Source organism: Xenopus tropicalis, chromosome 5 (genome assembly GCF_000004195.4).
Source record: "Xenopus tropicalis strain Nigerian chromosome 5, UCB_Xtro_10.0, whole genome shotgun sequence".
Lineage (NCBI taxonomy): Eukaryota > Metazoa > Chordata > Amphibia > Anura > Pipidae > Xenopus > Xenopus tropicalis.
The window spans coordinates 161,292,923-161,318,507 of NC_030681.2; the positions used below are offsets into that span (position 1 = coordinate 161,292,923).

At 54.7% G+C, this 25,585-nt stretch overlaps 1 protein-coding gene across 1 annotated transcript; it reads left to right on the forward strand.

Moving 5' to 3' along the window:
* Positions 1 to 547: 547 nt before the first annotated feature.
* Positions 548 to 24,722, forward strand: dpysl5 (dihydropyrimidinase like 5). The gene is made up of 13 exons (XM_031901912.1): positions 548 to 679; positions 8,944 to 9,206; positions 15,423 to 15,581; positions 16,311 to 16,490; positions 16,749 to 16,817; positions 17,440 to 17,484; positions 17,928 to 18,003; positions 18,187 to 18,343; positions 18,597 to 18,738; positions 19,324 to 19,466; positions 19,579 to 19,786; positions 21,703 to 21,871; positions 23,642 to 24,722. The coding sequence occupies exons 2-13, from the start codon at positions 8,946 to 8,948 to the stop codon at positions 23,725 to 23,727; spliced, it is 1,695 nt and encodes a 564-aa protein (XP_031757772.1). The 5' UTR covers positions 548 to 679; positions 8,944 to 8,945; the 3' UTR covers positions 23,728 to 24,722.
* Positions 24,723 to 25,585: the final 863 nt, after the last annotated feature.

Sequence of the window (25,585 nt, forward strand, 5' to 3'; positions counted from 1 at the left end):
GCACTACACATGGCGGCGACACTGGTATAAGACATAAATGTATAGGAAAGGGGCACTAAGTGCCCCAGAGGCAGGTTGGCAGGGGTGCCATGCTGTGTGTATACCCCTATATATTATAAATAGGATATATCATTCCCTACAAGGAGTTTATACATTTCCCTGTATTTCTATATTCCTCTCCCTGTCCCGGAGGGGCCCCTGAGCCCACATGGCCTGTCCCTAGCCTCTCCCAGCCTTTGTCAGGTACCACTGGTCGCCATGGTAACCCCCCGGCCATCCCTCTCTCATTCTCCCATCTTCCAGACAGCGACACCGCCCCGGCGCAATGCCTTTCGGGAATTGCAGTCCGTTGGCGCCGCTTTACTCTTACAAACGGCAACCTGAGAACTACTCAGGGAATTAGCCAATCAAAACGCTGCAAGATGACACCCTAACCTGCTGTTCAGCCTGTTTTGCAATGCAATTGGTTGTCCTGCTTGTCACTCTGCCCTACAGCCCGCCTCCCTGTTTTACAATCCCGCAGCCTGTAGCCGCTCAAGTTGATGTGAGAGGCGGACGGAGGCGATAAGTCGCGGTATCAGCCCATCCCCTGCCCGCCCTGCCAGCCCGCCGCCACTACCCCCGCCACTGCCCCCGCCACTACCCCCGCCAGCCCGGAGCCGCCAGGAACCGACAGCAGGTAGGGCCCCTCAGGCACCCGGTGTATTCCTCTCTGCGCTATCAATTGTCTTACTGCATTAACCCCTTCCCTGCCGCACCGGCACCTGCATTAACCCCTTCCCTGCCGCACCGGCACCTGCATTAACCCCTTCCCTGCCGCACCGACACCTGCATTAACCCCTTCCCTGCTGCACCGGCACCTGCATTAACCCATTCCCTGCTGCATTAACCCACTGACACCTGCATTAACCCATTCCCTGCTGCATTAACCCACTGACACCTGCATTAACCCATTCCCTGCTGCATTAACCCACTGACACCTGCATTAACCCATTCCCTGCTGCATTAACCCACTGACACCTGCATTAACCCATTCCCTGCTGCATTAACCCACTGACACCCGCATTATCTAATTCCCTCCTACATCAACCCTTTGATACCTGCACTGAAACCTGCATTAACCCATTTATGACTTCCTATCCCACTGACACCTGCATTAACCCATTCTTTGCTGCATTAACTCACGTTCACCTGCTTTAACCCATTCTTAGCCACTCTGGGAGAGTTTCACCATGAAGGGGGTTCAAAGCTTTAACCCATTTCTAGTAAATTAACCCATTCAGTCCTGCACTTGTGATGTTGCTGGGGGTTAAGCAGGGGGGTAAGTACGGAGAAAGCGACTGCTGGGGGCCCCCAGAAAGTATAGGGGGGGGGGCTGACTGATTCAGTCTGATTCCCAGAGTTTACCAGGGGCCCAGTAACTTATTTCTATCACTGCTGGGGCATTAACCAGTTCAGTGCTGGAAAGCGCTAACATTGCCCTGTGTGTATCTGTCACTCACCCATGTCTGTGCTGTACCCGCTAATATACCAGCTTTTATACCATGGGTGCCAGTGCCCTGGGGCAGTTTGGGTGCATTGGGTGCTTCTGTATGAATTGCAGTTTTGTGCCCTGATCTGATGCCCGTCTGTGTAAGGCCTGGGCCTTCATGCTGCCCGCTGGGGGGGTGCCCAGGTATTACTGCGGGCATGTGGGGTCTCTGTGCCCAGGTAATGGCTTCCGTTGGGAGGCCCAAGCAGAACTATATCTCCCTCCCTGGGTGCCCTGGGCTGCGGGGCCTGTGGATTGGATGGGGGGGGGGGGGGGGGGCAGCGGATTCCTTTGTTGGAGGTGCCGGGGCTCAAACACAACGGAGCATCTGTCAGTGAGGCACGAATAGCTGTGGTGCATTGAGCCCCATGTACCGGGTGTGTATGGGAAGGGCCACGGGGTCCCTCGCTGGGCTACCAGCCCCTGCCCTGTGTGTATATATATATATGGGATCCCTCGCTGGGCTACCAGCCCCTGCCCTGTGTGTATATATATATATATATATGGGATCCCTCGCTGGGCTACCAGCCCCTGCCCTGTGTGTATATATATATATATATATGGGGTCCCTCGCTGGGCTACCAGCCCCTGCCCTGTGTGTATATATATATATATATGGGATCCCTCGCTGGGCTACCAGCCCCTGCCCTGTGTGTATATATATATATATATATATGGGGTCCCTCACTGGGCTACCAGCCCCTGCCCTGTGTGTGTGTATATATATATGGGATCCCTCTCTGGGCTACCAGCCCCTGCCCTGTGTATATATATATATGTATGGGATCCCTCTCTGGGCTACCAGCCCCTGCCCTGTGTATATATATATATGTATGGGATCCCTCTCTGGGCTACCAGCCCCTGCCCTGTGTGTATGTATATATATATATATATATATATATATATATATATATAATATATGGGATCCCTCTCTGGGCTACCAGCCCCTGCCCTGCCCCAGCCTGCTGTGTGTATATATATATATATCTCTCTCCCCTACACCCCCGACCTGCCATGGACTGGGCTCACTGGGGGGAAAGGGCAACTCGCCAGCTGTTGGGGAATGGATCCTGGGAGTTGTAGTCTCAAATTCTCAAGGCCGTATTCTGCACAGAATGGGAAATAGACTACAGCTCCCAGCATCCCCTGCCAAGCTGTGCCACCCAGAGAATGAATGGGAGTGACAGCTGGGGCCCTGACAAGCACCCACAGTGGGGGGGGGGGGGGGAACAGGTGCCGAGAGAATCCTCAAGGGTGGGTGGGAGTTTTGGGGTGTGGCTGCACCATTTGTCAGGCGGGAGGGGGGGTGGGTGAGGGGGGTCCACTTCACTCTTCTGGAGGGTCTGTTGGTTCTGAAATGATTTGTGTTTGTTTATTGTGCCATTATCCCCCAGCCAGCAGTGACAGGGTTAATTACAGGCTCCCAGGGCACAGTTGCTGCATGAGAGAGATTAGTGCATCAGTGGGGGGCATTTAATCCCCCCCCCCCGACCCCCGAGCAGCAGGGAGGGCATTAAGGGAAACTCCTTGGATATCCATACTTCACTTCTGATTACCACTATTACTAGACTGGGGCAATAAATATAGACTGGAGGGAGCCAGTGGGGCAATAAATACAGACTGGAGGGAGCCAGTGGGGCAATAAATACAGACTGGAGGGAGCCAGTGGGGCAATAAATACAGACTGGAGGGAGCCAGTGGGGCAATAAATATAGACTGGAGGGAGCCTGTGGGGCAATAAATATAGACTGGAGGGAGCCAGTGGGGCAATAAATATAGACTGGAGGGAGCCAGTGGGGCAATAAATATAGACTGGAGGGACAATAGACGATGTGCCAGTATGTGCCAGTTCTGTGCCCAGTCTGTTACTGGTCTGAATTAGATAACGATCAGGTAGGCGATTATATTGGGGACTTAGGCCGATGCCACCCGGGGCAGATTCCCGCCCTGCCTTCTTTGCCCGTGCTTAGAGCCATTATGTTGGCCGGGGTGCAGGCACACAGGGTGGGGGGGGGCACACAGGGTGGGGGGGGCACACAGGGTGGGGGGGCACACAGGGTGGGGGGCACACAGGGTGGGGGGGGGGGGGGGCTGACGCCACCAGAGGGGCTGATTCCTGACAAATGTTTTTCCCCAGGATGAGAATCAGCCCCGTGTGGCATCAGCCTTACACAGGCCAATAGGCTACTGGCCCAGAGGGGCGGAGACAATATCTGCCCCTATATTGATACAGATGCACCAATGTCTGTAATGGGGTTGCCATGGTTACTGCACTGTTGCACTACAGATAGGGCTCTCATTCAGCCCAGCTCAGTATCTAATTCCATGGGAGATAACTGAATTGCCCCCCCCCCCCCCCCTGGGGCTACAAAGTGTAATTTATCACTTCTGTGTCTCCCGGCCAATCGGAAACATAATGACGGGGGTAACCGATTCAGCCAATAGGATAGCTGGAGAAGTTAGGGGCCCGTAAGGAATCATTCTGTGAGACACCCCTTACGCTCTGTTTAGGGAATGTTGAGACTTTGATGGGGGTCACAGTCACCTCCCTGTTGCCCAAGTCCAAGGTTGGACCTGTTGGTGGCTACAGAGTTGCTTGGATCTTGGGTATGAGATGCTGGAGAAGCTGTTTCTGGTCATTGGCTACACCATGAGATCCCAGTGGCCACTTACCGGGAACCAGGGGCTAAGTACCCCCTTCCTTTCTGCCCCGGGGTAACTGAAACAGTGTGGGGCAGAAGCCTCTGAGACGTGGGTGCATCTGTACCCCGGAACATGTATAGGTATAACGCCGTCCCATTAGGCCAACTCTATTATTCAGCCATGAGTTCTCTATGACTTCCTCTGTCCGAACCATCAATTACTTTATCGACCTGCGCTGCACAGTGACTGGCGACTTCCTCTGTCCTCCACTCCCTTCCAATCAATGGCTGTATCCATTATAAGTAATAATTTACCCCCTGCCTATGTTCATAAGGATACAATAGGGCCCCTAATTACATTGTGGGGGTGCAGAGAACATTACCCCGGTAACCCTGCTCCATAGCTAAGGCTTGTTTTATGTGAGTGACACCCCCTTTTGGGGGGTCTGTCTGTTCAGCCAGTAAGATTTGGGTACCTGTGGGACCCCTGGGTAGGTATGAATATTCAGTCGTTGCAGTACCACCTTCCACCAGATGGAGCCAGCAGGCAGTGCTGCCATAGAGCTGCAGTGAAACAGCGCCACAGTCACGGAGACAGAACCAAATGAATCCCCCCAAATGGGCAGAGGATTCAGTAGCAGAGTGGTACAGCCCCCCGTAATGTGCCTATTGGTCTAGCGACTCCCCCCGTCCAACAATTAGATGCTCAGAGGCTCCGCCCCCCTCTAGAGGAACCCCAGGGACCCTATTCCTTACGTATCATACATCATCCGGAATTAGGTCAGAGCTGGCAATCTGCTCAGTAACGCCGCTGAACCTACCGCCAATTAACCCACAGAGCTTGCAATCTGCTCAGTAACGCCGCTGAACCTACCGCCAATTAACCCACAGAGCTTGCAATCTGCTCAGTAACGCCGCTGAACCTACCGCCAATTAACCCACAGAGCTGGCAATCTGCTCAGTAACGCCGCTGAACCTACCGCCAATTAACCTACAGAGCTGGCAATCTGCTCAGTAACGCCGCCGCTGCCCCAATTACCCACAGAGCTTGCAATCTGCTCAGTAACGCAGCTGAACCTACCGCCAATTAACCCACAGAGCTTGCAATCTGCTCAGTAACGCTACTGAACCTACCGCCAATTAACCCACAGAGCTGGCAATCTGCTCAGTAACGCCGCCGCTGCCCCATTTAACCCACAGAGCTTGCAATCTGCTCAGTAACGCCGCTGAACCTACCGCCAATTAACCCACAGAGCTTGCAATCTGCTCAGTAACGCTGCTGAACCTACTGCCAATTAACCCACAGAGCTTGCAATCTGCTCAGTAACGCTGCTGAACCTACTGCCAATTAACCCACAGAGCTTGCAATCTGCTCAGTAACGCCGCCGCTGCCCCAATTAACCCACAGAGCTTGCTCTTGTCCACAAATGATTCCACAGCAAAGGGGACATTTCATTGGTGCCAGTGGCCCTCATTTCCCACAATGCCTAGTGAGTAGGATTTGGAGGGGGCAGAAACTGTGGGTCCTGATCTTGTTGGGGGGCAATTATTCTTGGGGGTTGTCGTCTCACACGGGAATTGGGGTTTGTTTCATAACCAGGGGCAAATTAGTCTCTTAACGAGCCAGGGAGCCTAGGAGCTGGGCTTTTATTTAGGGCAGATTATGGGGTATTTTGGCTCTTAAGTGCCCTGGGGAGGAAGCTGATTACATTTACTGCCCCTGGTTGCACTTTTCTCCCCCATAGGGGAATATCAGATGCCCCTCCTTGGGTTCTGGCCCCCCATGTCTCTGGTGGCATTGATATAAATACCCCTCCCTGGGCATCTGCTTAGCAACTGATCCCCCTCTGCCCCCTGCCCACCAGCATACGGTGGGCTTCAGGCCTTAGGGGGCAGATACACGCTGGTTGACGACTGGGCCATTAATGTAATAGGGGGGCACACTGTTGGCACCCCAGCATGGAATGTATTGGGACCCCTAAAGTCCATGATTTCATAGGGTTCACTCCGTGCCCCAGATACTTCATTGTGTGCCCCCCTATAGGGCACCTATCTGCCCTTCACTCACAACAGTGTGTTTCTATGTGACAAGCTGCTCAGGCTCACTTTCTGGCAGTTGTAGTTATAGTGAGTCCAATGGAGGGGCTTATAAGACCACCCAGCGTGTAGCCCTGCAGGGCCGCTGACCTTCTCACAGTGCTACTAGCCCAATGTCATTTCTGTTGGCCCAGATGTTACTGGTTCTGCTCGGTGCCGGTGTTGTTTCCAGGGCAGGAAGGCAATAGCGACTCCCCCCTGTGTGCCCCCTGCGCCCGGCTGGTGTTGCCATCCCATAATAGCCTCCACTTAAATTTAGACCAAAGAGCAGTATAAATATAAAAAGCACCAAAAAAAGTGTGGGAAAGTGAGCGAAAGCTGGGAATTCTGGGAATGTGCTTTAACCCCGCAGCTGCCGCGCTCGACCCGGTGTGGGGGTGTCTATGGGCGATGGGCAAGTCTGACGGAGGAATGGTAGCCACTCTGCAATGTGCCTTTGTCTGTATCTCCTTTCATCCTCCCAGCTGGCATTCTGACTGTTTCCTAGTTGCTATGAGGGTCCCTAGCAACCAGATAACTAGAACGTTGCAGAACATAAACTTTAATTCCCCCACCTCTTGTTTTGTTTGAGTAACTGGCAATTAACAAAGGGCGGCCCAAGGAGTAATCAGGAAGCCACATCTGGCACAAGAGCTTGCATTCCAATACAGGGCCATTTGTTGCCCCCGGGCCACTCACACCTTGAGCCATGGGGTAGCTGGGTGGGTCAGGCCCAGTGTACCCACGGTACCAATGGATGTGGCTCTGTAAGGCCTGAGCTGGGCGGTAGATGAGAATAAGCATTAATTATTAACGAGGGGGGGGGCTAATGACCCCCTGAGACTGGCAGGCAGCAGCCATTGGCTGAACGTTTGGCTCTCAGGGGATTCTGGGAACAGTAAGGGCCCTACATAGGAGTCAGGGCTATGGCAGACAGGGGGTATTTCAGCCGATGGAGATGCACCTGAATCTGCTACTATTGCCCCCCCCCCGGGACAGCACTGCCACTGTCCAACCAAAGACACAGGAGGAAGGAGGTTTCTTGTCCATAGAGCTTACAATCTAACTTGGATTTGCTGTTTTCATTTACCTCTTAGAATAATGTTCTGTTTGCAGATACAGCAGTATGGCAGCTCCGCCTCCTACTCATTAATAAGTAACACTGCACAGCGGGATTATTCCCCTATTCGCTGTTCTACGTACATGTCGGTATATTTCCCCTTTACACGGAGTCGCTGCCCGCGGCGCTGTGTCCCCCCAGGTTGGCACTTGGCAGCCTGGCATTTGGTGCTTGAGTGCCCTGTGCCTGACAGTTTGTACCTCTCGCTGCCGTCCCCAGACACATAATGACTCTTTGTGCGCGGGCCCCGATGCTGCCGGCTGGGCCCCCCCCGTGCCAGAGGGTTTCTCCGATTGGCACCAGCTGCAGCCCCCAATGGCGGAACTGAGGAGCTTTGTTATTAATTGAATTAGCCACATGGCTGGGCCAGTTATACCAACAAGCACCCTTTATTCCTGTCTGTATGGGGGGCCCCCGTGTAGGGTCTGTATGGGGGGCCCCCGTGTAGGGTCTGTATGGGGGGCTTCCGTGTAGGGTCTGTATGGGGGGCCCCCGTGTAGGGTCTGTATGGGGGGCCCCCGTGTAGGGTCTGTATGGGGGGCCCCCGTGTAGGGTCTGTATGGGGGGCCCCCGTGTATGGTCTGTATGTGGGGCCCCTGTGTATGGTTGGAACCCCCCCCGGGGATCATCCTGCCCCCAGAATTCTACCAAGGAGAAATAACCAACACTTGGTGTGGGGGGGGACTGGGGGCAGTACTGGGGGGGCCAGGGGAAGGGACTGGGGCAGTACTGGGGGGGCCAGGGGAAGGGACTGAGGGCAGTACTGGGGGGGCCAGGGGAAGGGACTGAGGGCAGTACTGGGGGGGCCAGGGGAAGGGACTGAGGGCAGTACTGGGGGGGCAGGGGAAGGAATGGGGCAGTACTGGGGGCAGGGGGAGGAACTGGGGGCAGTACTGGGGGCAGGGGGGAGGGACTGGGGGCAGGGGAAGGGGAAGGGACTGGGGCAGTACTGGGGGCAGGGGGAGGGACTGGGGGCAGTACTGGGGGCAGGGGGAGGGACTGGGGGCAGTACTGGGGCAGGGGGAGGGACTGGGGAAGGGACTGGGGGCAGTACTGGGGGCAGGGGGAGGGACTGGGGGCAGTACTGGGGGCAGGGGGAGGGACTGGGGGCAGTACTGGGGGCAGGGGAGGGACTGGGGGCAGGGGGAGGGACTGGGGGCAGTACTGGGGGCAGGGGGAGGGACTGGGGGCAGGGGAAGGGACTGGGGGCAGTACTGGGGGCAGGGGGAGGGGCAGGGGGAGGGACTGGGGGCGGGACTGGGGGCAGTACTGGGGGCAGGACAGGGGAAGGGATTGGGGGCGGGACAGGGGAAGGGATTGGGGGCGGGACAGGGGGAGGGACTGGGGGCAGGGGAAGGGATTGGGGGCGGGACAGGGGGAGGGACTGGGGGCAGGGGAAGGGACTGGGGGCAGGGGAAGGGACTGGGGGCAGTACTGGGGGGGCATGAAGGTACTGGGGGCAGGACAGGGGAAGGGACTGGGGGCGGGACTAGGGGGGGGACAAGCCAATACCGTCTCAGCACTAACAATGATGGTTCTGAAGATTCTAATCCGGGTCGGTTCCCCCCGCACAGACATGCACGCCAACCCCCCCAGCGCTCGGATCCTCATCAAAGGAGGGAAAGTGGTGAATGACGACTGCACCCAGGAGGCCGACGTTTATATCGAGAATGGGATCATCCAGCAGATCGGGAAGGAGCTAATGATCCCCGGCGGCGCCAAGGTCATCGATGCCACGGGGAAACTGGTGATCCCGGGGGGCATAGACACCAGCACCCACTTCCACCAAACCTTCATGAACGCCACCTGCATGGACGACTTCTACAATGGCACCAAGGTGAGTCATGTGACCTGAGAAGGAACCATGGGAAATGTTGGCGACTGGTCTAGTTACCCATAGCAACCAATCAACAGGTAACAAATCCTGATAATCTGATTGGCTGGTATCCTTGTTACCGTTGGCCCGGGTCCTGTATCTGTGTCTCCGGCAGGGGAAGGTATTTGCCCCCCGGGGGAATATTATCGGCCCCAACAATGAAGCTGTTTTTTCTGCTTGCGAAGTGGGTGGTTTTAATTTAATGGCTTTTCTGCTTAATGAGTCTTGGAATGAACCTTTGCCAACTGACAGGGTGCCCACTGTGTGCCCCCCCCAAGGGGTAAAGCAGCGAGTATGTTCCTGTCTTATTCTCAGCCCCCACGGCAGGTTTAGTTACCCTTTTATTTTGTTATATTCCTGCTATTGTGTTCCCTGGGGCTGATTTCATTAATGTATCCCCCCAATTGGCTGGGCCCCCTTAGCCCATAACAAGGTTACAGATATATAGAAACATTGGGGTAACAGTCACCCTGCTATAGTTCCAGGGGTACCCAGGGCACAAATAAGCACTCACCCCAAATCCCCCCCTAACTGGCCTTCAGGCTGGGCCCCCTTAGCCCATAACAAGGTTACAGATATATAGAAACATTGGGGTAACAGTCACCCCGCTATAGTTCCAGGGATACCCGGGGCACAAATACCCACTCACCCCAAATCCCCCCCTAACTGGCCTTCAGGCTGGGCCCCCTTAGCCCATAACAAGGTTACAGATATATAGAAACATTGGGGTAACAGTCACCCCGCTATAGTTCCAGGGGTACCCAGGGCACAAATAAGCACTCACCCCAAATCCCCCCCTAACTGGCCTTCAGGCTGGGCCCCCTTAGCCCATAACAAGGTTACAGATATATAGAAACATTGGGGTAACAGTCACCCCGCTATAGTTCCAGGGGTACCCAGGGCACAAATAAGCACTCACCCCAAATCCCCCCCTAACTGGCCTTCAGTCGGGGGGGTGGGGGAGAGACGGTGGGGGGGGGGGGGAGAGACAGCCGGGGGGGGGGGGGAGAGACAGTCGGGGGGGGAGAGACAGCCGGGGGGGGGGGAGAGACAGTCGGGGGGGGGAGAGACAGCCGGGGGGGGGGAGACAGCCGGGGGGGGGGGGGAGAGACAGCCGGGGGGGGGGGAGAGACAGCCGGGGAGGGAGAGACAGCCGGGGGGGGGGAGGGAGAGACAGCCGGGGGGGGGGGGGGGGAGACAGACTCGGGAACATGAATAATTCATAGTGAGACACAGACACACAGCAGCGCCCGGCCCCCAGCGCATCTACATGCTGTAGTATCCTGGCTCCCTGCATGGGCACACTGGGCACACTGGGGGACTCTGGGCACACTGGGGGACTCTGGGCACACTGGGGGACTCTGGGCACACTGGGGGACTCTGGGGGACTCTGGGCACACTGGGGGACTCTGGGCACACTGGGGGACTCTGGGCACACTGGGGGACTCTGAGCACACTGGGGACACTGGGGGACTCTGGGGACACTGAAGCACACTGGGGGACTCTGGGGACACTGGGGCACACTAGAGACACTGGGGTACACTGGGGCACACTGGGGGACACTGGGGCACACTAGGCACACTAGGCACACTAGAGACACTGGGCACACTGGGGGACACTGGGGCACACTGGGGGGACTCTGGGGACACTGGGGGACTCTGGGGCACACTGGGTACACTATAGACACTGGGGGACTCTGGGGACACTGGGGCACACTGGGCACAATAGGGACATTGGGCACACTGGGGCACACTGGGGGGTCTCTGGGCACACTGGGGCACACTGGGGGGACTCTGGGGACTCTGGGCACACTGGGGGACTCTGGAGCACACTGGGGGACTCTGGAGCACACTGGGGGACACTGGGCACACTGGGCACAATAGGGACACTGGGGCACACTGGGGCACACTGGGGGGTCTCTGGGCACACTGGGGCACACTGGGGGGACTCTGGGGACTCTGGGCACACTGGGGGACTCTGGAGCACACTGGGGGACTCTGGAGCACACTGGGGGACACTGGGCACACTGGGCGACTCTGGGGACTCTGGGCACACTGGGGGACTCTGGGCACACTGGGGCACACTGAGCACACTTGGGGACTCTGGGCACACTGGGGCACACTGGGGGACTCTGGGGCACACTGGGGGGACTCTGGGCACACTGGGGGGACTCTGGGGGACTCTGGGGAACTCTGGAGGACTCTGGGCACACTGGGGGGGATTCTGGGCACAGTGGGGGACTCTGGGCACACTGGGGGACTGGGGGGACTCTGGGGATACTGGGGGACTCTGGGGACACTGGGCACACTGGGCACACTGGGGGACTCTGGGGACACTGGGGGACTCTGGGCACACTGGGCACACTGGGGGACTCTGGGGACACTGGGGGACTCTGGGCACACTGGGGGACTCTGGGGACACTGGGCACACTGGGGGACTGGGGGGACTCTGGGGATACTGGGGGACTCTGGGGACACTGGGGGACACTGGAGCACACTGGGGGACTCTGGGGACACTGGAGCACACTGGGGGACACTGGGGGACACTGGAGCACACTGGGGGACTCTGGGCACACTGGAGCACACTGGGGGACACTGGGGGACTCTGGGGACACTGGGGGACTCTGGGGACACTGGAGCACACTGGGGGACACTGGAGCACACTGGGGGACACTGGAGCACACTGGGGGACACTGGGGGACTCTGGGGACACTGGGGGACTCTGGGGACACTGGAGCACACTGGGGGACACTGGGGGACACTGGAGCACACTGGGGGACTCTGGGCACACTGGAGCACACTGGGGGACTCTGGGCACACTGGGCTCATTAGCTAACGAGCAGTCACACTCACATAGTCGCTGGGGGTGTAACCACTAGGGGGCCTCACACTGAGCTGCCCCCCCCCCCTCGCTGCTGCCACTTCCAGAACAGATCGGGCCCTTTGGTTGGGGGGGGGGGTATAATATTCAGTATAATGGTTTTGGCAGCTCCATAGACTCCCAGTGACCCTCTTGCCCTTTCTCCTAACAGGGGGCTCAGATGCACGGGCGCCCCCCCCCCCGTATCCATGGTAACTGCCTGTCTGCGAGAGGGTCTTTGTCCTGTCAATGAGATTCCCTTCCCTGCAGCCGAGAGAGGAGAGAGGGGCAGGGAGTGTCCCCTTGGCACCGGCCCAGTTACACGGGGGGCACTGATACTCTGCTTGGCACCGGCCCAGTTACACGGGGGGCACTGATACTCTGCTTGGCACCGGCCCAGTTACACAGGGGGCACTGATACTCTGCTTGGCACCGGCCCAGTTACACGGGGGGCACACTGATACTCTGCTTGGCACCGGCCCAGTTACACGGGGGCACTGATACTCTGCTTGGCACCGGCCCAGTTACACAGGGGGCACTGATACTCTGCTTGGCACCGGCCCAGTTACACGGGGGGCACACTGATACTCTGCTTGGCACCGGCCCAGTTACACGGGGGCACTGATACTCTGCTTGGCACCGGCCCAGTTACACGGGGGGCACTGATACTCTGCTTGGCACCGGCCCAGTTACACGGGGGCACTGATACTCTGCTTGGCACCGGCCCAGTTACACGGGGGGCACTGATACTCTGCTTGGCACCGGCCCAGTTACACAGGGGGCACACTGATACTCTGCTTGGCACCGGCCCAGTTACACGGGGGGCACTGATACTCTGCTTGGCACCGGCCCAGTTACACGGGGGGCACTGATACTCTGCTTGGCACCGGCCCAGTTACACAGGGGGCACTGATACTCTGCTTGGCACCGGCCCAGTTACACGGGGGGCACACTGATACTCTGCTTGGCACCGGCCCAGTTACACGGGGGCACTGATACTCTGCTTGGCACCGGCCCAGTTACACAGGGGGCACTGATACTCTGCTTGGCACCGGCCCAGTTACACGGGGGGCACTGATACTCTGCTTGGCACCGGCCCAGTTACACGGGGGCACTGATACTCTGCTTGGCACCGGCCCAGTTACACGGGGGGCACTGATACTCTGCTTGGCACCGGCCCAGTTACACGGGGGGCACACTGATACTCTGCTTGGCACCGGCCCAGTTACACGGGGGCACTGATACTCTGCTTGGCACCGGCCCAGTTACACGGGGGGGCACTGATACTCTGCTTGGCACCGGCCCAGTTACACGGGGCACTGATACTCTGCTTGGCACCGGCCCAGTTACACGGGGCACTGATACTCTGCTTGGCACCGGCCCAGTTACACGGGGGGCACTGATACTCTGCTTGGCACCGGCCCAGTTACACAGGGGGCACTGATACTCTGCTTGGCACCGGCCCAGTTACACGGGGGCACTGATACTCTGCTTGGCACCGGCCCAGTTACACGGGGGGCACTGATACTCTGCTTGGCACCGGCCCAGTTACACAGGGGGCACACTGATACTCTGCTTGGCACCGGCCCAGTTACACGGGGGGCACTGATACTCTGCTTGGCACCGGCCCAGTTACACAGGGGGCACACTGATACTCTGCTTGGCACTGGCCCAGTTACATGGGGGTCACACTGATACTCTGCTTGGCACCGGCCCAGTTACACGGGGGGCACTGATACTCTGCTTGGCACCGGCCCAGTTACACAGGGGGCACACTGATACTCTGCTTGGCACTGGCCCAGTTACATGGGGGTCACACTGATACTCTGCTTGGCACTGGCCCAGTTACATGGGGGTCACACTGATACTCTGCTTGGCACCGGCCCAGTTACACGGGGGCACACTGATACTCTGCTTGGCACCGGCCCAGTTACACGGGGGGCACTGATACTCTGCTTGGCACCGGCCCAGTTACACAGGGGGCACACTGATACTCTGCTTGGCACCGGCCCAGTTACACGGGGGGCACTGATACTCTGCTTGGCACCGGCCCAGTTACACAGGGGGCACACTGATACTCTGCTTGGCACTGGCCCAGTTACATGGGGGTCACACTGATACTCTGCTTGGCACCGGCCCAGTTACACGGGGGGCACTGATACTCTGCTTGGCACCGGCCCAGTTACACAGGGGGCACACTGATACTCTGCTTGGCACCGGCCCAGTTACACAGGGGGCACACTGATACTCTGCTTGGCACCGGCCCAGTTACACAGGGGGCACACTGATACTCTGCTTGGCACTGGCCCAGTTACATGGGGGTCACACTGATACTCTGCTTGGCACCGGCCCAGTTACACGGGGGGCACTGATACTCTGCTTGGCACCGGCCCAGTTACACGGGGGGCACTGATACTCTGCTTGGCACCGGCCCAGTTACACAGGGGGCACACTGATACTCTGCTTGGCACCGGCCCAGTTACACGGGGGGCACACTGATACTCTGCTTGGCACTGGCCCAGTTACATGGGGGTCACACTGATACTCTGCTTGGCACCGGCCCAGTTACACGGGGGCACTGATACTCTGCTTGGCACCGGCCCAGTTACACGGGGGCACACTGATACTCTGCTTGGCACCGGCCCAGTTACATGGGGGGCACACTGATACTCTGCTTGGCACCGGCCCAGTTACACGGGGGCACTGATACTCTGCTTGGCACCGGCCCAGTTACACGGGGGCACACTGATACTCTGCTTGGCACCGGCCCAGTTACACGGGGGGCACTGATACTCTGCTTGGCACCGGCCCAGTTACACAGGGGGCACTGATACTCTGCTTGGCACCGGCCCAGTTACACGGGGGCACACTGATACTCTGCTTGGCACCGGCCCAGTTACACGGGGGGCACTGATACTCTGCTTGGCACCGGCCCAGTTACACGGGGGGCACTGATACTCTGCTTGGCACCGGCCCAGTTACACGGGGGGCACTGATACTCTGCTTGGCACCGGCCCAGTTACAGATTCATTAAAGGGCAAGTTCACATTTCATTCTGATGGGGCTTTTCTGGGCATTTTCTCACCCAGGTGACTAATAGCCCCGCGGGCAAATCCCTCCCAGTGTGGGTGCCCATTGCCTAGAGTTGTGGGGGGCACATACCTTGTTATTTTACCCATAGTGCCAGGCCAACTTGTAGCCAATCAGCACCCAGGCATGTCCATACTGCCCCGGGGTAAATGTAAGTGCCCTCTGTGAAATGTGTATTTGCCGTGTAGGGAGGCCACATGTAACGCATCTCTATTCTGCCCCCTACAGGCGGCGCTCATGGGCGGCACCACCATGGTCATCGGACATGTTTTTCCCGACAAGGACGTTTCTCTCCTCGACGCCTACGAGAAATGCCGCAGCCTCGCCGACCCCAAGGTTTGCTGTGACTACGCCCTGCACATGGGTGTCACCTGGTGGAGCCCCAAGGTACTGCATGCTGTGCTGATGGGCACCGCCCCTGTCTCTGGGCACCGCCCCTGTCTCTGGGCACCGCTCCTGTCTCTGGGTACCGCCCCTGTCTCTAGGCACCGCCCCTGTCTCTGGGTACCGCCCCTGTCTCTAGGATGGAGTGGAGGCTATTCCCAGGGGGTGGGAGAGGGTGGGAGAAGCTGTGCCCCAGAGGAGGGGCCGTTATTTTTGCCTAGGAGCCCACCCAATATGGAGCCTCCCTGCGTGACTGGGGGGGGGGGGACATTGTTCCTGAGAAGAGCAGAGAAACAGCCGGATCAGCGCTTCCCGGGGGCTCAGTAATAAATCAGCCCAATGGTGTCTTGGCTCAGTATCACCCCAAGGAACAAGGCAACGCCCCTCCCAGCCGAGCCCCTCCCAGCTGAGCCCCCCCCACCTGTGGTTCTGCTGCATATGGGCCTGCGGTTCTGAATGGGAGGTACTGGTTCTGCCTGTATAGCAGCGGGGCAATTAATCTGTTTCTGTCTCTGTAATTATTCATTAGGATGATTTGAACCTTCATCTGCATCTTTGTTTCTATAATGAAGCCCCACCCACTGCGCCCTGTGCTGGCCAATGGTAGGGAAGCGCAAACAGGGGGCGACTGCTCTGCCCCCCACATACTGATATGGTTTCATTCCTCTGCCCCTTTATGTTGGGCCCCCCCAGTTGCCATAATTGCCCCCCCCTGTTCTTCCCTCCCTGCAGGTAATGGCGGAGATGGAGACCCTGGTGCGGGAGAAAGGGGTCAATTCCTTCCAGATGTTCATGACCTACAAGGACCTGTATATGCTGAGGGACAGCGAGCTCTACCAGGTCTTCCGGCACTGCAAAGACTTGGGCGCCGTGGCCCGTGTGCACGCCGAGAATGGGGATTTGGTGGCAGAGGTGATTTATTTCCCTTTCCTGTTATCCGCTTGTGGGCTGAACCCCACCCACTGTGCAGGCTGGGGAGCATCTTCTCTACATGTTAGCAACAAGGCAGTAGCATGAATGCCAGACTGGGAGAGGGACGGAGGGACTGGAGAGATGTGGGAGCAATAAGGCTCCACCTACTGTATATAAAGTGCATTGCGGGGTAAAGGGAATGGGAAGTGCATTCTGGGAACGGAGCGATTGCATTGACTGGACTGTGCTGTTTTGCAGGGTGCGAAGGAGGCGCTGGAACTGGGAATCACTGGCCCCGAGGGCATTGAGATCAGTCGGCCCGAGGAGGTGAGGAGAGACCCCTTTCTGTTTCTGCCCCTCGGTGCCTGTATGAGTCCTGTATGTGAACCTGGAGGGGCTCCCCCTAGTGTCCAGGCACCAGAACAGCAGCAAATGGAATAGTTGTCCCTATGAAGGAACCTCATGTCATTGGCCTCCATTATATAATAATATTATATGTGTCAGGGGTTTGTAGGGAGTCACCAAGAAAAGTGCCCAGAAGGAACTGACCTGTATGGGGGTCGGTCCACTTGGGGTAAAAATTGGCCCATTGGCTTTCAGCATGACCTGCGTAACAGCTCATACATACTGTACATACATACATACATATAAATACATACATGACATGTTATTGCTGTGCAGTAGGCTGTATAAAGCAGGTTGATTACATTTTGGCCACTAGAGGGAGCTTTGGGTCATTTTACTATAGGATAAACAGCAGCCCAGGAGTAACAAGTACTGTACAGAGAATCAGAGCTCTGTTCCTGGGTAAGTACTGGGGGGAAATAGATTTATTTGCCCGGGGGGGGGGGGGGTGAGCAGAATGGGGTTATTGCCAATGGCTTTTATGACTCTCAGAGCTGCCTTGGTGCAATATTAATGAATCTCTCCGTTTGTTTCTCATTTCCAGCTGGAAGCGGAGGCCGTACACAGAGCTATAACCATCGCTAACCGGGTAAGAGCAATATTCTCATCTGGGGGGACTATTAGTGGGGAGAGTTCTCTGTGGGGCATTTGGGTTGTCTCTAGGAATAGTCTTTGTGGGGTATTTGGCCTTTATCTCAGGGTAGTCCCCTGTAGGGCATTTAGCTTGTGGCTGGGACTATTGCCTTGTGGGGTATTTGGCCTTTATCTCAGGGTAGTCCCCTGTAGGGCATTTAGCTTGTGGCTGGGACTATTGCCCTGTGGGGTATTTGGCCTTTATCTCAGGGTAGTCCCCTGTAGGGCATTTAGCTTGTGGCTGGGACTATTGCCTTGTGGGGTATTTGGCCTTTATCTCAGGGTAGTCCCCTGTAGGGCATTTAGCTTGTGGCTGGTACAATTGCCCTGAGGGGTAAGGGGTTTATTACCCAGGATGCATCTCCATTTATCTAATCTCCCCTTTTTTCTGCTTCTCAGACTTTCTGCCCCTTATACCTGGTCAATGTGTCCAGTATGTCTGCAGGAGACGTTGTTGCCGCAGCCAAGATGCAAGGTAAGTGGCCATGAAGGCCCCCAAGGTGCTGCCCCCCCCCCCCCCACATGCCAAGGGCTAGCAGCATAATGGGGCTCATTTGTTAGTGCGTGGGGAAAGGGGTGGCACCCAGTGGTTGTTATGGGTACAGTCAGGTGTTGCCCGGGGCAGTGGGATTTATGTATCCGATGTGCTGCCCCTCAGGTAAATCCGTGTACGGAGAGACCACCACGGCCCACGCCACCCTGAATGGACTCCACTACTACCACCAGGAATGGTCCCACGCCGCCGCCTACGTTACAGTCCCACCACTCCGCCTGGACACCAACACGCCCAACTACCTCATGAGCCTGCTGGCCAAGTAAGTGGGGGGGCGGAGACAGTGGGGCAAAGGGGGTTGGGGGGATATCACAAGCAGAGAAGTGGGGTTCTGGTCCCTACTAAATAAGCACACCTGTAGCGCGACTCTGCTGTCAACCTTATAGCATTTACTGCAAGTGGTCTGGAGTGTAGCTCCACCCTACTTTGTTATTTGCCCCGCCCACTTGGCACATGTTGGGGCAGCAAAAACCAACTAATTTGCCCCTGTTTTCTCCCCTCTTTTTCACTCCCAGTGATTCGCTCAATGTGGTGTCTTCAGACCACAGAACCTTCACCACCAAACAGAGAGCCATGGGCAAGGAGGACTTCACCAAGATCCCCCACGGCGTGGGAGGGGTGCAAGACCGCATGAGCGTTATATGGGAGAGAGGAGTGGTACGTTCCAGGCGGGGCTGCTGGGAAGGTGGAGCTACGTGTAAGGCACTGACCCACTGTGGCCCATTTGCCTAATACTAATGGTTCTGTATCAGTAGATGAACCTCTACATGTAAATTGATGGAATCGCCCACTTGTCCACTAAGGTTCTGGTGCCACGTGGCCTGACAGTGACTCTGGATTGGCTGGATCAGGGCCAGAGAGAGAGATGAGGCAAAGGGGGCTTGGTGGGACCGCAATGGGGGAGGTTCCTGGCCCTCGGGGTCTCAAATCTCCTGGAAACTCACTGTGGGCTCTTGGGATTTTCCTGTTTAGAAGAACGAGGCCATTGTTAGCTGCCCCATTAGACTCACTTTGCGGGGCTAAACCAGGGGGTATTTGGTGCAGTACCGCTACCTTGTAGGGCGTTTGGACCCAAGTCAAGGAAAGGCATTAGCTAAGATTCAGGTTAACTTAAGCCGTTCCTATGTATTAATGGTATAAAATCACGCGGTAGAGAGGAGTAGGAGCAAGTGTGGCGTCTTGATATGGATAGCGCCACCTAGTGCTCATCCAACGACTGTAAATGATCCGTTTGCCTCACAGGTTGGGGGGAAGATGGATGAGAACCGATTTGTGGCAATAACCAGCTCCAATGCAGCCAAAATCCACAACATGTACCCAAGGAAAGGGCGCATTATCCCAGGGGCCGATGCAGACATCGTGGTGTGGGATCCCGAGGCCACCAGGTAGGGCAATGGCTGCTGGACCTTCTTAGGGGGCCACAGGACTGGATGTGGGAGGGTGGTGGCACTGCTTTATGTATTCATGTTTTACCCCCTAACCCCGTTATTGCCCTAGGACCATCTCTGCCAGCACCCAGGTCCAAGGTGGGGATGTGAATCTGTATGAGAACATGAGATGCCACGGGGTCCCCTTGGTCACCATTAGCCACGGCCGTGTAGTCTATGAGAATGGAGCCTTCATGTGTGCTGAAGGGTCCGGCTGCTTCTTCCCCATGAGGACTTACCCAGATTTCCTTTACAAGAAGATGGTGCAGAAGGAGAAGGTGAACTGCAAAAGGGGGGAGATGGGAAAGGGTTTGAGGGGCTGGAGTTAAGGGGGCAAGTGGGCAAGTAGTGGATCAAAAGACTCCAAGTCATCATCAGACGTGTACCTTGGGATACTGTAGGCAAGAGTCCATTTTGTACAGGTTTTATGGTGAAAACCTTACTGTCGAATATGAACTATTCCAGCCATTTGTGACAGTCACGAATGTCTGTAGAGCAATTGGCTGGTTCTGAGAGGCCCGGAAGGTCGGTATTATGTTCCTTCAGACACAACTTTAGTGACACTCAGAGCAAGTATTGATATTCCTGAGACCCAGTTGGACTGGATGCTTGGTGATACCTGAAGTCTGATTACTACGTTCTATAAGAGACCAGAAATGTCAGTTTGGGGATCTGTAATGCAAATAAAGAGTTAATACCTCAAATAAAATAAACGTTTCTTAAGAGGAACTTGATGCAAGGATTGGACTTGAGATAATTGGAATGAAAGGAACTGCAGTGTGTCTTGGGAGACTTCGAATCCCAGGACTGAGTGTTTCCAGAGGAGTAGAAATGTGTAGAATAGGGATGATGTCCTTCCAGACAACCTGAGAGTCAGGACTTGGACTTGATTCTGTGAAGATAGTAGAGTGTCCACTATGGATTCTATGAAACAAGGGAACAACTTGGAGAGCAACACAAGCACCATAAAAGTTCATGGAGGTGCCAAATAAGGGCTGTGATTGGCTATTAGGCAGCCTCTATGCACCCTATCAGCTTACAGGGGGCTTTATTTGGTAGGAAATCTTGTTTTTATTCAACCAAAACTTGCCCCCAAGTCAGGAATTCAAACATAACTACCTGGTTTGGGGGCACTGAGAGCAACATCCAAGGGGTTGGAGAGCAACATGTTGCCCCTGAGCCACTGGTTGGGGATCACTGCTCCAGAGGTTGAATGTAAGGATTTGGTCCTTTGGGAAGAGTAGAGTGTAAGCATAGGGAAACCTGACAAGAAGAAGTTTGGTTTCTCCAGAGGTTGGGTGTAAGGATTGGGTCCTTTGGGAAGAGTAGAGTGTAAGCATAGGGAAACCTGAGAACTAGTTTGGTTTCTCCAGAGGTTGGATGTAAGGATTGGGTCCTTTGGGAAGAGTAGAGTGTAAGCATAGGGAAACCTGAGAACTAGTTTGGTTTCTCCAGAGGTTGGGTGTAAGGATTGGGTCCTTTGGGAAGAGTAGAGTGTAAGCATAGGGAAACCTGAGAACTAGTTTGGTTTCTCCAGAGGTTGGGTGTAAGGATTGGGCCCTTTGGGAAGAGTAGAGTGTAAGCATAGGGAAACCTGAGAACTAGTTTGGTTTCTCCAGAGGTTGGATGTAAGGATTGGGTCCTTTGGGAAGAGTAGAGTGTAAGCATAGGGAAACCTGACAAGAAGAAGTTTGGTTTCTCCAGAGGTTGGGTGTAAGGATTGGGCCCTTTGGGAAGAGTAGAGTGTAAGCATAGGGAAACCTGAGAACTAGTTTGGTTTCTCCAGAGGTTGGATGTAAGGATTGGGTCCTTTGGGAAGAGTAGAGTGTAAGCATAGGGAAACCTGAGAACTAGTTTGGTTTCTCCAGAGGTTGGATGTAAGGATTGGGTCCTTTGGGAAGAGTAGAGTGTAAGCATAGGGAAACCTGACAAGAAGAAGTGTGGGTTCTCCAGAGGTTGGATGTAAGGATTGGGTCCTTTGGGAAGAGTAGAGTGTAAGCATAGGGAAACCTGAGAAGAAGTTTGGTTTCTCCAGTGGTTGAATTTAAGGATTGGGTCCTTTGGGGAGAGTAGTTGGGGTCTTTGATTAACCAATAATTTAATGTCTGGATTTCCCTATTACACCCTATTCCCTTCCCACTTACACCTATTTGTACTGTAGAGTTTTCACCCCTTGCCTCACTTTTCTTTCCAGACATCAAGCCAAAAATGTGTAGACCGCACACCGTACCAGGGGGAAGTTGCCGTGGTTGCAAATTCTGGTAAAAAGGAAACGGGCAGTCCAATGGCCGACACTCCAACACGACCAACCACTCGTCATGGGGGCATGAGGGACCTCCACGAGTCAGGCTTTAGCCTCTCTGGTAAGAGACAGCAGAAACAGGCCAAACACACTCGGCTCCATATTTAGTTTTCGGTGTTTATTTAAATTATACGCCAGACATCTGGGGGATTAGAATCCAAGTTTATCATTGAGAAGTCATAAGAAACAGAGAGACAGTGGAGAGACAATCAATATATCTGAATTGACCATTAGACAGAGGAAGAATTGATCTCTGCTGTATTCTGATGATCCTTGAGTTAGGTTTCCACCAAGTTCTAGAGAGTTCTTTCTTTTGACCCTGATCTCTGCTGTATTCTGATCCTTGAGTTAGGTTTCCACCAAGTTTTAGAGGGTTCTTTCTTTTGACCCTGATCTCTGCTGTATTCTGACCCTTGAATTAGGCCTCCACCAGGGTTCTTTTTTTTACCATGATCTCTGCTGTATTCTGACCCTTGAATTAGGCCTCCACCAAGTTTTAAAGGGTTCTTTCTTTTGACCCTGATCTCTACTGTATTCTGATCCTTGAGTTCGGCCTCCATCACGTTCTAGAGGGTTCTTTCTTTCGACCCTGATCTCTGCTGTATTATGATCCTTGAGTTAGGCCTCCACCACGTTCTAGAGGGTTCTTTCTTTTGACCCTGATCTCTGCTGTATTCTGATCCTTGAGTTAGGCCTCCACCACGTTCTAGAGGGTTCTTTCTTTTGACCCTGATCTCTGCTGTATTCTGATCCTTGAGTTCGGCCTCCACCAAGTTCTAGAGGGTTCTTTCTTTTGACCCTGATCTCTGCTGTATTCTGATCCTTGAGTTAGGCCTCCACCAAGTTCTAGAGGGTTCTTTCTTTCGACCCTGATCTCTGCTGTATTATGATCCTTGAGTTAGGCCTCCACCACGTTCTAGAGGGTTCTTTCTTTTGACCCTGATCTCTGCTGTATTCTGATCCTTGAGTTAGGCCTCCACCACGTTCTAGAGGGTTCTTTCTTTTGACCCTGATCTCTGCTGTATTCTGATCCTTGAGTTAGGCCTCCACCACGTTCTAGAGGGTTCTTTCTTTTGACCCTGATCTCTGCTGTATTCTGATCCTTGAGTTAGGCCTCCACCAAGTTCTAGAGGGTTCTTTCTTTTGACCCTGATCTCTGCTGTATTCTGATCCTTGAGTTAGGCCTCCACCAAGTTCTAGAGGGTTCTTTCTTTCGACCCTGATCTCTACTGTATTCTGATCCTTGAGTTCGGCCTCCATCACGTTCTAGAGGGTTCTTTCTTTTGACCCTGATCTCTGCTGTATTCTGATCCTTGAGTTAGGCCTCCACCAAGTTCTAGAGGGTTCTTTCTTTTGACCCTGATCTCTGCTGTATTCTGATCCTTGAGTTAGGCCTCCACCAAGTTATAGAGGGTTCTTTCTTTCGACCCTGATCTCTGCTGTATTCTGATCCTTGAGTTAGGCCTCCACCAAGTTCTAGAGGGTTCTTTCTTTTGACCCTGATCTCTGCTGTATTCTGATCCTTGAGTTAGGCCTCCACCAAGTTCTAGAGGGTTCTTTCTTTCGACCCTGATCTCTACTGTATTCTGATCCTTGAGTTCGGCCTCCATCACGTTCTAGAGGGTTCTTTCTTTGGACCCTCTTGCATCATTGAGAGCCTTCAGTAGGAGTCATGTTATCTCCAGGTTAGGCAGACTAGATTTTCTTTGAACGTTGTTTTTTTTTTTTTTTTTTACTAGAACACAAACCCAAGAGCAGAAACCACCATAGACTTAAAGTGCCAGGTTCATGTTATTTGGTTTGACTCAACTGTTGCTCTAATGTCTCCCAGGTGCTCAGATCGATGACCATGTCCCAAAGCGAGCCTCGGCCAGAATCCTTGCGCCTCCCGGAGGAAGATCCAGTGGGATCTGGTAACCAGCACTGAGCCAACCTGTTCTCTGTCGCCCCCACTATATCACAGGTCTTCTGCGTCCTACTCCCCAGGGAGAGCACTTCTGCACCCATCTCAAACCCATCACATAAACTCACTGGTACCGGTACCGGTAAGAAAGAAGACTCCACTTTGACTCGACACAAAAGTCTCATCTCAGAACATTTCTGCGGAGCCTCGGAACCCCCCGCTCGCCCCCCAAGTTTGGAGTCTGAAGAGCAAGTCACCAGTTAATTTGCTTGAACGCCGCAACGATGTCCGAAGAGCGTTTTTTGTGATAGTTGACGTTGATGTCTTACCCTTTAATGACAGTAGTAACATTGGGATTAGTTTGGGGTGCGCTGCTCTTGTTATCTGTGTGTGCGGATGTTGTGACCCCTACACGGCCAAAGGTGGGGACCCCCTCACTCCGGAAAGATATAGAAACTTCAGATAATTCCTACATGACCTGCCCTACATGCCTCCTGCCCCTTTTGGGTTAGGGGTATAAGAATCCCACAATATTAGATGGGATATCCCGCCCCTTTGGCCTAATGGGAGTCAAACCGGTGGTGCAATAACTTGGGGTTTGGGGCATTTGCCTCAGGCATTGCTCGGGGTATAAGCTGGAGGGCAAGACATACCTAATATATATATAATACCCCCCCCCCTACAAATTTCACACTTCTGGCTGTTGTCCTTTGCTGCCTCTAGTGTTGTGTGGCCATATGTTACCCAGCATGCCGAGGGTCAGCCCCATTCATTTCCATGTCCTGCCTTTATGGGTGGAGCTACTTTCAGCAGTTTTCCTGGGGCTTTTGTCTTTTTCCACTGTGGGTGGCGCTAAGAGTATCAGGGTGCCCCCCATCTTCAGCCTGTGTGGGTTGGGGTCCATATTGCAGCCCCCTGTTTCATTGATCATTATACGTAAGAGGGCAGCTTTCTTCTACCCCTCACTCCTATTCCATAGCAACCAAAGGGCTGCACCCCAATCATTAAATGCCCGAGTGAATGGAGTCTGACCAACTTGCTCCCTGCTCTTCTTAGCAATAACCCCGGCCTTGCCCCCCCCCCCAGTATCACCCGGCCTTGCCCCCCCCCCCCCCCCCGTATCACCCGGCCTTGCCCCCCGTATCACCCGGCCTTGCCCCCCCCCCCGTATCACCCGGCCTTGCCCCCCGTATCACCTGGCCTTGCCCCCCATATCATTCTGGGAGGTGTCCAACCACTCTCTGGTTGCTAAGGTAGACAATACCCGAGCAACCAGATAACTGCTGAACAAAAAGCTAAATAACTGAAAGACTATATAAAAAGAAATGAAGACCAACTGCAAATTGTCTCAGAATACCAAACTACATTATATATAAAGTTCATTTGAAAGTGAACAACCACTTGCAAATTGGAAATAATTCACCCCAAAATGACCCGGGGGCCCCCCAGTAACAAAGAAATAGTCGTTAGTGTCGGAGAACAAAGTGTGTGTGTTGTGTAGAAGTTGTGATAGGATGTAATGAGCCCCCGCACCCCCTGTACAATATCCAATGACTTTTGTTTTTGTATTTATTTATTTATTTGGAAGGGGGTGGGGCATAGAGACGACACGCCGCACTCTCTCTCCCCGTAGTGACTCCGCCCCCTTGCTTCCCCCCCACTTGCCCTCGCTATGGTGCTATCATCCAGTTGCACTACACCCCCCTGCCCCCCCCCCCGTGTGTGAGCCGCGTGCGTCGCTGTCCGGAAACGTAACGTTCCCTGTGAGGGGCAAGAAATAGTGGAATCCGGTGCAAGTTTTCATTAAAACGTTCCTACTATTCCCTCCCGTGTCTGTCATTGTGTCTCGGCCCAAGAGCTTACTGTTAGCAA

Coding starts and splice junctions, on each gene's coding strand:
- dpysl5 (XM_031901912.1), top strand. CDS start 8,946: ATGCACGCCAACCCCCCCAGCGCTCGGATCCTCATCAAAGGAGGGAAA. Junction 15,582..16,310: donor TCACCTGGTGGAGCCCCAAG/GTACTGCATGCT, acceptor CCCTCCCTGCAG/GTAATGGCGGAGATGGAGAC. Junction 19,787..21,702: donor AGATGGTGCAGAAGGAGAAG/GTGAACTGCAAA, acceptor TTTTCTTTCCAG/ACATCAAGCCAAAAATGTGT.